This window comes from Rattus norvegicus, chromosome 19 (genome assembly GCF_036323735.1).
Source record: "Rattus norvegicus strain BN/NHsdMcwi chromosome 19, GRCr8, whole genome shotgun sequence".
Lineage (NCBI taxonomy): Eukaryota > Metazoa > Chordata > Mammalia > Rodentia > Muridae > Rattus > Rattus norvegicus.
The window spans coordinates 50,939,571-50,953,864 of record NC_086037.1 but is presented as its reverse complement, the minus strand read 5'-3'; the positions used below and the strand labels follow the sequence as shown (position 1 = coordinate 50,953,864).

Here is a 14,294-nt window from a genome sequence, read left to right as displayed (position 1 = left end):
CTATAGCTCTGGTTAGCCTTGAACTCAGAAATCCACCTGCCTCTGCTTCTCCAGTCCAGGGATTAAAGGCAGAAGTCACCATCATCTGGCTAAATAATTAATTTAAAAATTTACTTACTTTTGTTTAACTCGAAGCTCTGAGTAGCCTGGAACTCCTGTGGTGATTGCAAGCCCATACTCAGCTACTAATCTTACTGGGTTTGTTGATTTATGGCCTGGAACTTTCAAAGCTTAGTCCAAACTATCTTGGATTTTGTAACTGTCCTCTGCCTTTTGAGTACAGAAGCACTTTTTCTTTTCTTTTTTTTTCGGAGCTGGGGACCGAACCAGGGGCCTTGCACTTGCTAGGCAAGCGCTCTACCACTGAGCTAAATCCCCAACCCCTACAGAAGCACTTCTAGGTGGGTTCCTAAGCACTTAGGCGGTGAAGGCAAGAAAATCAGATTTGCAAGGTCATCCCCCGTTATTTAGAGAGTACATGGGTACATTACAGCCTACAGCCGGTTACAAAAACAAAACAAAGGTGTAAGAGGGCTTGCTTGAGTTTCGTGCCCAGGATCCATTTGATGGAAGGAAAGAACCAACTCCCACAAGCTGTTCTCTGACCTCCACGCACGAGCTATGGCTTGTACGCACCTATACAAAAACAAATGTGATCAGACAAAAAAACCAAGACTTTGAAGTTCTGGAATTGGTTTAATATGGGGAATGACTAGATGAGTGTACCAGAGTTGAATGGAGCCACCAGTTCTGTCAGTTGGCTCTTCGGGTTCATAACCTTGCAAATACCTGGGCACAGCCGCTTCTTTCCAGGGGGTTCGGGATAGCCAGGGATCTCACAGTCGAAGGTCTCCGGATAATCGGGAGGCAGGTTTACAAGTTGAACGAATGGGGGGAGCCTTGCTGGAAGGTTGTGGGTAGAAACTGATATCGGTAGCACTGGGATAGCTGCGTAGGGACGCCGAGGCTTTGCCTCACTGAACCGGAGCCTGTTCTGAAGACCTTAAAGTTTAAATAGCCAGGGCGAGGGGTGCGGGAGTAGCCCGTAGAAAAAACTAGTTGGATGGGCGTGTCCTACCGGAACGCCTTCACTGACGCAGGCGCGCTCCGGAATGGGAGGGAGAAGGGGAGGAGCTTTACCTCAGGGTTTCGCTGGGTTTCTAGAGCAAATATTTGACATTCCAGGCTTATCACGTTAGCAAGTAGCGGGGCTCAGTAGGCGGGCTCCCGAGAAGGGTTACAGGGTGCGCACAGCAGCCACTTTCCACTATATCAGGTCACTGTGTTCCTGCGCTATTGAGGGCACTATCCATTCTAGGTTCTCTGGCTCCTCACGACCTTCCCTGGTCATGAGTTGGGGGACGCACCTGGGCTCATCCGGGCTGCCTTTTATCTAAACACACAAGGATCTCCTTCAGCCTTGGCATCCTGTATTCTAAGTTCCCACGCCGGGCTGTAGCTCTTTATTCTCGCCAGATTACTGATTATTGTTGAGTAGATGGAAAACTATCCTGACCCCACAGTAAGGGAGTCTCACCCAACTGCATGGGGCCTATGGGACTAGTCTGAACTGGGTTGGGGTGCAGATTCCCGTACACAGCCCAACGCTAGCGGGTACCTGCCGGAGTGTTTTCAATAGCCAGACAACACTTCTATCACCCAAGAGAGATCAAAATAAGAAGGCAAACCCCAAGTGGGGTTGGTAGGCTGAGCTTCCAGACCCCTACCTCTAAAGTTCGCGGCGAGATTCTCCTCCCCTGGCATCAAGGCCCGAGAGTAACTCACTCTTTGCACTGCTCCCACTACACCGACCCGACTCTAACACCTGTATGGGCACGTCCTTCTCTGTGATCTCTAGTGACCTCCCACAGTTCCAAGAACCCTTGATCTTCACCGCCCTCCCTTTCACCCCCGATCCCTCCCACCGCCTTCCAGTGGATACCTGGTAGCGCTCACTGTCGGCTTTTGACCCTTTGTAATTTCCATTAACCTCAAGCCAGACGTCGCGACCCTTACAGTCCCTAGGTTGCCTTCTGTTGACTTCCGCGGGTCTCGCATGACCCCGGCGGAATGGAAAAAACCTCTGATCTTTCACATTCTTTTGCGGAGGACTCATAGTGCCTGCTGAAGAGGAAGTAAGAGAAAAAAAAAATGGACTTGTCCCAGGAGTCTCACAGGACGGCAGCAAGAGGTGGGACTCCAGCCTCCCAGCTCACGTCCGGGCAGAAGTGAGCTCTTGCCTCCTGGGCAGGGTTCTGGCCCTCCCTCGAGGTTCCCGGAGCAGCCCTGATCACGTGGCGCTCCGGGCCGCAGGTAACTCGCCGGAGTAGGCTGGGATCGCTGCTGCACCGCCCAGCCCCAAAGGGCACGGCGGGCGGGTCTCTGCAGCTCCCACTACACCCCGCCGCAGGTGCCGCCCCCAACACACCGGATCCCGCCCAAGCTCGTCTGTCTGCTGTCGGTCGGTACGTGCGTGCGCCTCGTCGGTCCGCGTGTGTGTGGCCGAGCGCCTCCTTCCTCTGCGGCCATGACTCCACCGCCGCCACCGCCCCCACCCCCGGGCCCAGATCCCGCAGTAGACTCCTCCACCGACCCCTGTCCCGAACCCCAGTCGCTGGTTGTTTTGTTCGGGGCCACTGCTGGTGCGCTGGGGCCCGACCTAGGCTCCGACGAGACCGACTTAATCCTCCTAGTTTGGCAAGTGGTGGAGCCGCGCAGCCGACAGGTAGGTTGGAAAGAGGTGGCGGGGGGGGGGGGGGCGCTCAGGACGCTTCAGGGGCTGTGAGGCACAGTGTCTCATTGGATTACCCCTGGTGCTTTTAGGTGGGGACACTACACAAGTCGCTAGTTCGCGCCGAGGCGGCTGCCCTGAGTCCACAGTGCCGCGAGGCGAGCGGACTCAGCGCAGACAGCCTAGCGCGGGCGGAGTCTCTGGATAAGGTGCTGCAGCAGGTGAGCGTGGGGGCCCGCGTGGGTGGTGGAACTGCGGTGTGGCAGGGACACTACCCCCTTGTGGGAGGGGGAGGGCAGGAGTCAAGGCCCGGAGCGACCCGACCCACTGGCAGGGACAGTAGGACAGGGTCTTGTTTGAAACTTTTGAGCGACTACCGCGTGGACGTGTGCTAGGCCGTTCCTTACCTTTCAACCTTTACCGGCATCCACTCCTGCTGCGGGAGTTGACAATAGCGGCTGAGGAATCCACCCCCTAGGTCCTCTCCCTCCCACTCCCCGCCAGCAGAGGACGCCTCAGAAATAGGGTCGAGGGGCTTAGGTTTGGCGGTAGATCACTTGGTTTCTGCCGCCAGCTCTCCTGGGAACGGCTGGAGTGAGGGCGTCGGGCGGTGTCTGCCTCAGGGGCAGACGCCTCTAGGTGAGAGCGGCTGGTTTAGGCCTGTCCCAGTCGACTGGCCAGGCGTGGGTGGGTGCTGCCCGTACACTGTCTAGGGGCTACCTGCCCGCCGCCGAGCGCAAAAGCCCAGGGGCATACCCTCCCCCCACCACCTAACCCCCACCCCTTGCGCGCCCTGGCCAGTGGGAATGAGTCTCACTATTTTCCCTGTCTGCACTGCTGCACTCACCCCATGACTGAGTTGTAATGAGTGCAAGTCCTTTAGAAGCATAGATTCTTACCTCTTCCAACTCTGGTTTTTAGTGAGGAAACATTCAGATGCTGAATCTAAACTCTGTTACAGAAGGGCTCCAGGCCTACTGCTCACCTGGAAGGGTGCTGTAGAAAATCTGGGTGCTTTGCTCTGTCGGCCTTAGATTGAAAAGTGTCACAGAATTGCCAGGGGAAGGGCAGAATCGTGCTGGATAGCCTTCAGAGTGCCACCCCCTCTGTGAGCAAACAGTTCAGTGCCAGTTGGTCGATAGGGTGGGGGTCAAAGCTCAGGTTGCTGCTAGTGTCCAAGTATGAAGCTCTGTCCTTGGTGTTTCTGCTCCTGGGTTGGTCAGACCAAGGGGCGGGGCTGCCATTGACCATGAGCCTTTTGGCCCTCGGGCAGGTGTGAACCTCCCCCACCTGTCTGAGGGTGGTGCCCAGGACAGGTTTAACCTGCTTTGTCCCTCCCTTCCCCACCTGCTTGCCTCACTCCACCAGGTGTTTGCTCTGGCCCGACTCCAGACTCCTGGAGTGTGTTTGATGGGGGCTTGGGTGAGGTGCAACTGTTCTCATTCAGCCTAGAGGAGGTGACAGTGGACTGGGGCAGGGGTGGGGATTAGGAGCCTGGGATTTAGGGCAAGGCCTTCTACTTCCCAGGCAGAGTAGGGTTGAACATCCTGCTAAACCAGCTTTGCAGCCTGAGTCCCTCCCTCCTCCTACCCCCAGTTTCAGCTGCCTAGCTGGGAATCTATGTCTGAGTCTCCACTCCCTGTCCCCAGTTCTCACAGCTGGTGAGCGGGGATGTGGCCCTGCTGGGCGGGGGCCCCTATGTGCTCTGCACTGATGGGCAGCAGCTGTTGCGACAGGTTCTTCATCCTGAGGCCTCCAGGAAGGTATGCCATTGAGGGCAGGCACATGGGTATGGTTGGGTTCCCAAGGCCCCTGTTGTAAACACCTTAGGTTAGTTACCTGTTCATCCCCACTCCCATGTGCTCCCAGAACCTGGTGCTTCCCGACACCTTCTTCTCCTTCTACGACCTCCGCAGAGAATTCCATGTGCAGCACCCAAGCACCTGCTCCGCCAGAGACCTCACAGTGGGCACCATGGCACAGGGTATCTGTGACCCATCAGAATTAAGGTGGAGGGGTGACTAATATGTCCAAGCATGTGCACGATGCTGTATGGGTTGTATTAATATAGGCAAGTCTGTGTTTTTGACCTCATTCTTAAGGATGCCCATGTCTGCATCTATGCTGGGATACATTTGGAATGTGGACGTGTCTGTTTTGGTCTGAGGACCTGTAGGTACATGTATGAACTGGGTCATAACTAGTGTTTGCCAGGATTCTGCGGGTGTTTAGGGGTGATGTGGGATGTATGGACCTGAACCTCAGTTGTCACATCTCTGCCTATAGACTTGGGACTAGAAACAGATGCGACAGAAGATGACTTTGGGGTCTGGGAAGTGAAGACTATGGTAGCGGTCATTCTCCACCTACTTGAAGGGCCCAATGGTAAGATTCTTGCCCTGCTTGTAAGCTACTGTCAGGGTTAGGTGAATGCCCATGACTTCCTCAGAGTCCTCTTGCAGACTTGTGACCTTCTCTAAGAGAACACAAGGTGGAAACCCCTCCGTCACCTCCTCAATCCCCTCACCTGTCCTATTTTTGCAGAGCTTGGTGGGGATCTTCCTCCACCAGACTCTGCTGACCCCATGCCATCTCCTCTTAGGTCATTTGTTCTCGAAGCCAGAGGTAGTAAAGCAGAAATATGAGACGGGGCCTTGGTGAGTGTGGGAGCAGGGATGGGGGTGACAATATTTGGACAGCTCTGACCCTGTGCCCTGCCCCCACAGCAGCAAGGCTGATGTGGTGGACAATGAGACTGTAGTACGGGCCCGTGGGTTGCCCTGGCAGTCATCAGACCAGGATGTGGCTCGATTCTTCAAAGGGCTCAACATTGCCAGGTGGGTGTGGCAGGATGGGAGGGGTAAGAAGGCAAGCCTACCCAGGAGGCACTAACAACACTGGCTCCACAGGGGTGGTGTGGCCCTCTGTCTCAACGCCCAGGGCCGCAGAAATGGTGAGGCCCTTATCCGATTCGAGGACAGCGAGCAGCGGGACCTAGCACTGCAGAGACACAAGCACCACATGGGTGTCCGCTATATTGAGGTGGGACTTTTGGCTGGAAGTGGAGCAGGGCAAAGCTGAGTGAGAACTGAGACCTATGGGTTGCTTTCTATACCCGCAGGTGTATAAAGCCACGGGAGAGGAATTTGTAAAGATTGCAGGGGGTGAGTGTGCCCACAGAAGACCCTAGTTCTCTTTTGTGTTGATCTATATTCCATTCCCCACACTGTCTTGTGGGTTCTCTATGCTACAAGGATTAAACCAGCAAGGGATTCCTATCCTCCTAACTTAGGCACATCACTAGAGGTGGCCCGTTTCCTATCACGGGAAGATCAAGTGATCCTGAGGCTACGGGGACTGCCCTTTTCAGCCGGGCCAGCAGATGTTCTAGACTTCCTGGGGCCAGAATGCCCAGTGACTGGGGGTGTTGATGGGCTGCTCTTTGTGCGCCACCCTGATGGCAGGCCTACTGGGGATGCCTTTGCTCTCTTTGCCTGTGAGGAACTAGCACAGGCTGCTCTGCGCAGGCACAAAGGCATGCTGGGTAAGCGATACATTGAACTCTTCAGGAGCACTGCAGCTGAGGTGCAGCAGGTGAGCACTCAAGGATCCTCCTGCCCCAATATGCTGCTTCTTCAGCATGTGCCTTGGGCCCTCCAATTAGCGTGATAAACCTGTTGCCTTTCTTACTAGGTCCTTAACCGCTATGCAGCCAGTCCACTCCTTCCCACACTGACTGCTCCGCTGCTGCCCATTCCCTTTCCACTGGCAGGTGGGACTGGAAGGGACTGTGTACGCCTTCGAGGCCTCCCCTACACAGCCACCATTGAAGACATTCTGAGTTTTCTAGGAGAGGCAGCAGCTGACATTCGGCCTCATGGTGTGCACATGGTGCTCAACCAGCAGGTGAGAGTACTGTTAGGAAAGGCATCTACATGGTAGGAAAGGACATGTTAAGAGTAAGGCACTTTTGTATGTGACAAACTGCTTACAAGGTGCTGTGCACAGGGCCGGCCATCTGGCGATGCCTTCATCCAGATGATGTCAGTGGAGCGTGCTCTGGCTGCTGCCCAGCGTTGCCACAAGAAGGTGATGAAAGAACGCTATGTGGAAGTAGTCCCTTGTTCTACAGAGGAGATGAGCCGTGTGCTGATGGGGGGCTCCCTGAGCCGCAGCGGCCTGTCCCCTCCACCCTGCAAACTGCCCTGTGAGTGCTTCTTGGGCTAGAGGAAGAAGCATGTGGGAACCAAGCTGTTCTAAGCTACCACTTTCTATTCTGTTCCTACTTACCCTAACCAGGGTAACTACGGACTCTCTAAAATGTGCTCTTGTCTCTAGGCCTCTCACCACCTACCTACGCCACCTTCCAGGCTAGCCCAGCCCTCATTCCCACAGAGACGACAGCACTGTATCCCTCTTCTGCACTGCTTCCAGCGGCCAGGGTACCTGCTGCTGCCACTCCTCTTGCCTACTACCCAGGGCCAGCCACTCAACTCTACATGAACTACACTGCCTACTATCCCAGGTATCTTGCTGCTCAGGCAGCCTCAGACTTCCTGTCACCACTTGGGGCAAGATCCTGACTCATTTCTGGCCCAGATAATCCAAGATCTGTTAAAAATCAGAATTCATTTTGAGATGGGAAGCGAGGCACGCGTGTGGGCTGACAGACTGGGGGTATCACTGTAGAGGCAGAGAGTTCAGAAAGTACCAAGGATCAAACACAAGGCACAGGTACAGGAGAGGATGGTCTTGGTCTAGGCTGAAGATGGGATGTATGACTAAGTTCCTTTCTCTCCTACCCTAGCCCCCCAGTTTCTCCCACTACTGTGGGCTACCTCACCACACCTCCTACTGCCTTGGCCTCCACACCCACTTCAATGTTGTCACAGCCAGGAGCCCTGGTCCGAATGCAGGGGGTCCCCTACACAGCTGGTATGAAGGATCTGCTCAGTGTCTTTCAAGCCTACCAGGTGAGGTTGTGTTGTAGGGAGGGCTCGAGGGCCTAGCTGAGCCTGGAGCTCCAACCCCTAAATATGTATCACTTCTGCAGCTGGCTCCTGATGACTACGCCACTCTCGTGCCTGTTGGTGACCCACCTCGCACTGTGTTACAAGCCCCTAAAGAGTGGGTGTGTTTGTAGAAGAGGAAACCAGGAAGCAGGATGAGCTGACGTTCCCAGCTAACAAGCCTTTCCTGAGTCCAGAGTACTCTCAACCCAGTGGCTTCTTTCTGGCTTGTCAAAGCTCTCAAAGTCACCTGGAAAAGACCAAGCTCAGCACCACTCTCCTTCCTCCCATATACCCTTGTTTCTCTGCCTGCTTACTCTAAAGATGATGGCTACGTTACAGGCAGGGCTGGGGGTGTGATGGGGCTGCTCTATTCCTGATGATGTGACAGCCAGAAAACCTTCCACCTGTCTTTGGCCCTCAAATACTGAGTTTGAAGGGTGCATAGCAGGCCTGTGTTTCTTTTTAAAATATTAGGCCTGCTATCTTTAATATTTATAACTCCTGAGATTCAAGAGTCTACCTGAGCCTGACCAGAGGCCCAGATTGTCTGCTGTCCCTATCCTTCCAGGAGGCAGGAAGGCATCCAGTCAGCACTCACCTCAGGATGCCTGGACTCCTGTGCCAGGGGTGGCCCCGTTCCAACCAGGCCCAAGGAGTTTGGGATGACAAACCACTAGCTGAACAGTTCATGCCTGTAACCCCAGCACTCAGGAGGCACAGACAGGAGGACTGCCTCAAGTTCAAATCCAGTCTGTTCTACATAACAAATTCATAGCATTATACTAGCCATGGCTGTATAGCCCTCACCATAAACAAAACCCCAAGGTATTCTAGATTGTGCTGCTGCACTGTCCCCAGTGAATACCAGAGGGCAAGTAGCACATACAAACTCAGGATAAAGGGGACTTTGCCAAATTTTGTTCTCAACACTTGGAAGACCAGTTGTCCAGAACACCATGACATGTCCTTTGCACAGATTAAAAGGGCACCGAACTCAAGCCTTAGAAGGAATTTTGAACTCTTATCATCTTGTAAAGCAAATGAAAGTTCCTGGTCAAGCGGACTTTTAAAAAGCCACAGAGCTTTGGCCGAGGTCTCCACACCAGCCCCAGGTGGAGAAGAAGAGAGAGACTGTTGATCTGTCACTGTTTATTATTTCAGCACTGTAACTGAGGAGGAGCCTGAACTGCTGGCTCATCTTCCCTTTGTATTTGTATAAGGAGCACTGCACTCCTATAAACGATTTTAAAATACAAAATGTACAAGAAAACACAATCCCAAGTGCTGTAAACATAACCAAAATCCAATTTCTTCACCTACACATCCGTTCTATAAAACACAAGGTTTCAACTTGAGCCCATGTGTTCTACATATTAAAAACTGGGCTTGGTGGCTGGGCCCAGCAGAGGTCTGGTGATACTGGCTGGCCCTGGGTATAGGTGGGTTGTACCCAGGGCAGCAGCACCACATGTGAACCCAAACATTTTTCTAGTAAACAGAAGGCTGCTCCTTCATTCCTCAACCCAAGTTCTAGTACAGGTGAGAGGAAAGGGTGTGTGCTAGCAAATGCCCAGTTGCTCAGTGCTGCTACTAGAAATCAATTTGCATAGTCCAATGGATGTGTGCTTTACCACCACTAATTTGCACAAAAATTTAAGTCTTTATCTACAAAACCAAAAAATATGACTCTTACATGAAAGCTTATACAAAGCTAATATAAAACCATTACACAGAATACAAAGCTCTATTTTAAAATCTAACCTGTTTTAAATAGGAAAGCATTTCTAATGCTACAGGCATCAAGGTATTTAAAAGGCATCAAAATTTGGTGCATAGCAAGTCTGGATCATAGAGGCTTTTATTCTTGAAGGCAGCAAAGCAGCACCCCGAGGGGTCTTGCAATGACCCCATATGAGGCAACTGCCCCAGGGGAAAGAGGAAGCAAATTTGGCCAAGTCTGCAAGTTCACCTGAGAGGCCAATGCCCTTGAAAGGAGGCTGTGGGCTACCAACCATCGGGCTTCTAAAGCAAATGTCACTATCCACAGTCACAAATAAAATTCACTTTCAGAGAAATTTGGAAAATATCTAGCTGCAAGAGTGGCCAGAGCAATTTGCTGATGAGACTCTTTAAATAGTTTTAGGGGAGAAATGCAAATCATTGTGTTAAAAACAAACATATACTTCTCTCATCTTGAATCAGTACCTCCTACCCTGCTTACTAGGGTTGGTAGGCAATAGGCCAGCTCCTGCTTAGGCTGATAGAGCCTTGGTAAAGAAGGCCCCTACCATCAAGGGTCACAGTCACCTAGAGTAACATTACGTCTCATAGGCACTCAATTTGCTTCCTGAATGAATGAAAGTACACTATTTCATTTGAAAACAAACTGTAAAATTCAGGGACTTTAAAAGGGAAGGGTAAAGGCAGGGTCTGAGAACAGTCCTTTGGTAGACAGCAGGCTGGAATTTCTGCTGGCCCCTGCCTTGGACACCGATCTCACCAGCAGCAGCAGCAGCACCACTGTGTCTTTGGTGTAGGACAGGTCTATGATGCCACCTTATTTCTGGATGTGTCTCAATGCCTTGTGGAGGAAAGGCTGGCTTATAGGTCACATAGCCAGGACACCATGGGACAGAATCACTGCAGGCTATTGACAGGCCATGTAAATCTTAAGGCCTTTCTCAACTGGAGTCCTGCATTTTATTTTCTCTGCCTCTCCTATTACACAGCTCACTCGTACTTAGCTCCTTCCACTGCTGGCCTGGCCTCAAGGAGTTAAAAAACCTGCAAAGCTTTAAACTAGTGGGACAGTGGCTTCAATGGCTATAGACTAAAGGCAGAGACTCCCACTTAAAAAGTTAGGTAGAAAATAACCACCTAAGCTAAAACCCTACCTTTGAAATTCACCTTATGAATGACCATTTTACCCAAGGTCCTGAGGGAAGAAAAAGCCTGACCATGGAGGAACTGCTAGTGGAAAACTGCCTGATAGCTACCTAAGTTACAAAAGGCTACGCTCTGGAATGTATCATATCCCAACTTCAATGATGGAATGGTCTTCTCAATTTACCCAACACTTTATTTTATAAAGAGCGTGAGCTACATTTGGCTTTTTCCTATGAATCTATGAAAGGCTTCAGGATGCATGCTAAGTTTCTGAGGTGTAAGTGTGGGCTTAGGATAATTTTTTTTTGTCTGCATCTGGAAGATTTTATCAAAAGTTCTACTTTAAAAATATCAAAACTAAAGGGCTCTTCAAATGACCAGAAAGCAGTACAAATTACTAATCCTAGCTATGCAACCAGGTCACCTGCAAGAGCAGCACCTCTGAGAGAGAGCCTGCTGCAGTCACACTCAAAGCACCCATCATATAAAAGTATCCTATATATATATATATATATATATATATATATATATATATATATATATATATATATATATATATATATATACATACATATATATATATATATATATAAGCAAAGCTCATTTCCCACAGCTTAAACAGCTGATGCTGTTCCTGTTCTTTACAAAATCTGCCCAAGGCTTAAGGTGAAGGAATGCTGCTTTTCCCACAGTGAATCCAACTTCTGCGACAGATTCTGAAGTCTGGTTGGAAACTTAAGTTCCAGGAGAGAAGCAGTCAGAGCAGTTGGTGGTGGGCACAAAGCTTCACTGAGCACTGTTAGAGCTCATAACATCTGGAGACTCCGGACCTGGGAGAGGGGCATCTCTGATCACCTCTGGGCCTTGGGAAACAGTAATCTGGGACATGTCTCTTCCAATAATCTCGTTCACTAAAAAAGAAAAGGAAGAGTGGTTAGCAACTTCAAAGGAATATCATATGAGGGTTTCTTTTCCTCTCTTAGACATTTTCCTTCTAATGGACTTGAATAAAGGTAGATGGTTACATGCTCCAGGGCTGATTGACATTGAAGATGACAAGGGGCTGAAGTTTTCCCCTTTCTTCCCCCTAATTTCAGTTTGGACGTTAAAAGTAATGGCTGAGAACAGGCAATCTTTTTTTTTTTTTTTTTTTTTTTTTTTATTAACTTGAGTATTTCTTATATAAGGCAATCTTTTATTAAGATATATTTTATTTTATGTGTATGAATGTCTTGCTTGCATGCATGTCTGCAGACCAGGCACTTTCATGCCCTTGGAGTCAGAAGAGATCCTCTAGAAATGGGGTTACAAATGTCTGTGAACCACAATGTGGGTGTTGGGAATCAAATCCAGGTCCTCAGCAAGAGCAGCAGGTGATCTTTTTGTTTGCTTTTAGAGTCAGGGCTTCTCTGTGTGGCCCTGGCTGTCCTGGAACTTGCTCTGTAGGTCAGGCTGGCACTACAGAGCACTGTCTGCTCTTCCAGAGGTCCCGAGTTCAATTCCCAGCAAACCATATGGTTGCTCACAACCATCTAAACGGGATTTGATGTCCTCTTCTGGTATGTATGTGTACATGTGGATAGAACACTCACATACATAAAGGAAATAAATTCATCTTTAAAGGCATGTGCCCCGACTGCCTAGTAAGTGCTCTTTACTGTTGACTTATCCCCTTAGCTCCCACAGAAACATTCTTTTCCTCACTCCAAAAGCTCATGTTACAAGCAGAGCAGAGCTGACAGGTACTCTAAAAAATAAATGTTCAGGGGTAACTTTTTTTTTTTTTTTTGGTTCTTTTTTTTCGGAGCTGGGGACCGAACCCAGGGCCTTGCGCTTCCTAGGCAAGCGCTCTACCACTGAGCTAAATCCCCAACCCCAGGGGTAACTTCTAATCCAACTTCTAATCCTTCTGACCTCTGAGGGTACTAGGCATGGATGTAGTACAAGGCATACACGCAGGCAAAACCCATACACATAAAAATATTCCAAAATCTTTAAAAAGTAAATATTCACCTTATTCTAACTTTTCCTACTTTGAATTCCTCTGGGAAAGTTCTCCCTTTTGGTTTCCCACAGTGCCACCTAAGAATATAAGGTGAAAGAAATGTTTTAGCCAGAGTAAATCACCAAGCTGTAAGGGGTGCTTTGTTGTCCTGTACCCTTTATTATGTGGGGCATTTGTATAGGCAGTCCTGTCTGATTATAGGCTCTTGCTTTCTCTAATGTGCCCAATACTTCAGAAAGCACAATGTCTGTGAGGCTAATGCCATAAATTTCCATCTGAAAGGAAAAAAGTAAGAAAGCTGAGTGTGGTGGTTTACACGTGTAATCCCTAGCACTCAGGCAGCCAAACTAGATTGACAGATGGAAGACAGACAGACAGACAGACGGAGGGAGCTCCAGGCCAGGCTGGGCTAGAGAGTGATTCCTCATCCTCCCCTAAAACAAACAATAAGAGGAACCAACAAGAAAGGAGAAAAGAAGAAGACAAAACACAACAGAGTTGTTCTCACAGCATTTCCTGTCTCACTTTTGCTTTGTTATGGACGGTGAGGGTTTGAGTTAGGGTTGTTTTGTGTTAGCAGACAAGGTCTTACTGATGGCTACAGTAAACTGATCCCTAAACTGGGGATCCTTCTATTCCAGTCTCCAGACTGCTAGGATTATAAGTATCTACCACCATGCCTAGCCTTTCTTTTCAATTAAAGATTCCATTCCTGGAAGTGGAAGAGATGATTCATCAGTTAAGAGCACTGGCTGCTCTTATAGAAGACCCAGGTTTGGTTCCCAGCACTCATATGGCAGCTCACAACCATTGTAACTCAGTTCCAGGGGATCCAATGCCCTCTTCCAGCTTCCCCAGGTGTGCATATAATGTGAATACATACATGCAGACAAAACACTCATACACATAAAGAAATAATTTAAAATTTTAAAGGCTCCATTGAAATTGGATTAAAAAATAAACCCATATAATTTTCCTTTGTAAGATAACTATTTCTGGGCTGGAGGGATGGCTCAGAGGTTAAAAGCACTGACTGCTCTTCTAGAGGCCCTGAGTTCAAATCCCAGCAACCACATGGTGGCTCACAACCATCTATAATGGGATGTGATGCCCTCTTCTGGTGTGTCTGAAGAGAGCAACAGTATACTCGCATACATAAAAACAAAATAAAGACCTTAAAAAAAAAATAACTATTTCTGGGGCTGGAGAGATGACGTAGTACTTAAGAACACTGGCTGTTCTTCCAAAGGAACTTAAGTTCAATTCCCAACATCAACATGGCAGTTCACAACTGTTTTTAACTCCAGTTCCCGGGGATCTTCACACAGACAGGCAGGCACAACACCAATGTACACAAAATTTAAAAAAAAAAAATTAAAAATCAAAGAAAAAGAAAAAAACTACTTCTGACTTGGGAGGAAGAAGCAAGCTGATTTGAGTTCAGCCATAGGATGCTCTCTAGTGAAAGACTTGTCTTAAAATAAATAATAAGGTGGAGAGTGAGGAGCAACACTAACTCACTCACTCACTCTTCTCTCTCTCTCCCCCCTTCTCTCTCTCCCCCCTCTCCTCCCTCTCTCTCTCCTTGCCCATACATTCAAAACTCACTCTCCCCCACTCTCCTGGGATTACAAGCATCATACCCAGATGCAATTTCAAT

At 49.5% G+C, this 14,294-nt stretch overlaps 2 protein-coding genes across 16 annotated transcripts in view; one reads left to right on the top strand and one right to left on the bottom strand.

Moving 5' to 3' along the window:
• Nucleotides 1-1,945: 1,945 nt before the first annotated feature.
• Esrp2 (epithelial splicing regulatory protein 2) lies at nt 1,946-9,464 on the top strand. Of its 4 annotated transcripts, XM_063278034.1 has the most exons (16): nt 1,947-2,313; nt 2,411-2,725; nt 2,824-2,952; nt 4,381-4,494; nt 4,601-4,715; nt 5,018-5,116; nt 5,334-5,388; nt 5,458-5,568; nt 5,641-5,773; nt 5,853-5,895; nt 6,024-6,325; nt 6,425-6,637; nt 6,740-6,938; nt 7,070-7,256; nt 7,539-7,704; nt 7,785-9,018. In XM_063278034.1, exons 2-16 carry the CDS (start codon nt 2,528-2,530, stop codon nt 7,872-7,874), a joined length of 2,154 nt encoding a protein of 717 aa, XP_063134104.1. In that variant the 5' UTR covers nt 1,947-2,313; nt 2,411-2,527; the 3' UTR covers nt 7,875-9,018. The 4 variants fall into 4 exon arrangements, with proteins under 4 accessions (XP_006255558.1, XP_038953670.1, XP_063134104.1 ...); XM_006255496.5 differs by having other exon boundaries at nt 1,946-2,725; nt 5,461-5,568; XM_039097742.2 differs by having other exon boundaries at nt 1,946-2,725; nt 5,431-5,568.
• The window catches only part of Nfatc3 (nuclear factor of activated T-cells 3), a 74,529-nt gene continuing 69,107 nt past the window's right edge, over nt 8,873-14,294 (bottom strand). For 3 of the 12 annotated variants that reach the window (XM_063278127.1, XM_063278128.1, XM_063278136.1), the window contains 2 exons: nt 12,643-12,711; nt 8,878-11,540 (listed from right to left, as the gene is read on the bottom strand). In XM_063278127.1, coding sequence (XP_063134197.1) covers nt 11,429-11,540; nt 12,643-12,711 — 181 coding nt within the window. In that variant the 3' untranslated portion in view covers nt 8,878-11,428. 12 annotated transcript variants of the gene reach the window in all.

Coding starts and splice junctions, on each gene's coding strand:
- Esrp2 (XM_039097742.2), top strand. CDS start 2,528: ATGACTCCACCGCCGCCACCGCCCCCACCCCCGGGCCCAGATCCCGCA. Junction 6,638..6,739: donor ACATGGTGCTCAACCAGCAG/GTGAGAGTACTG, acceptor TGCTGTGCACAG/GGCCGGCCATCTGGCGATGC. Junction 6,939..7,069: donor TCCACCCTGCAAACTGCCCT/GTGAGTGCTTCT, acceptor TCTTGTCTCTAG/GCCTCTCACCACCTACCTAC.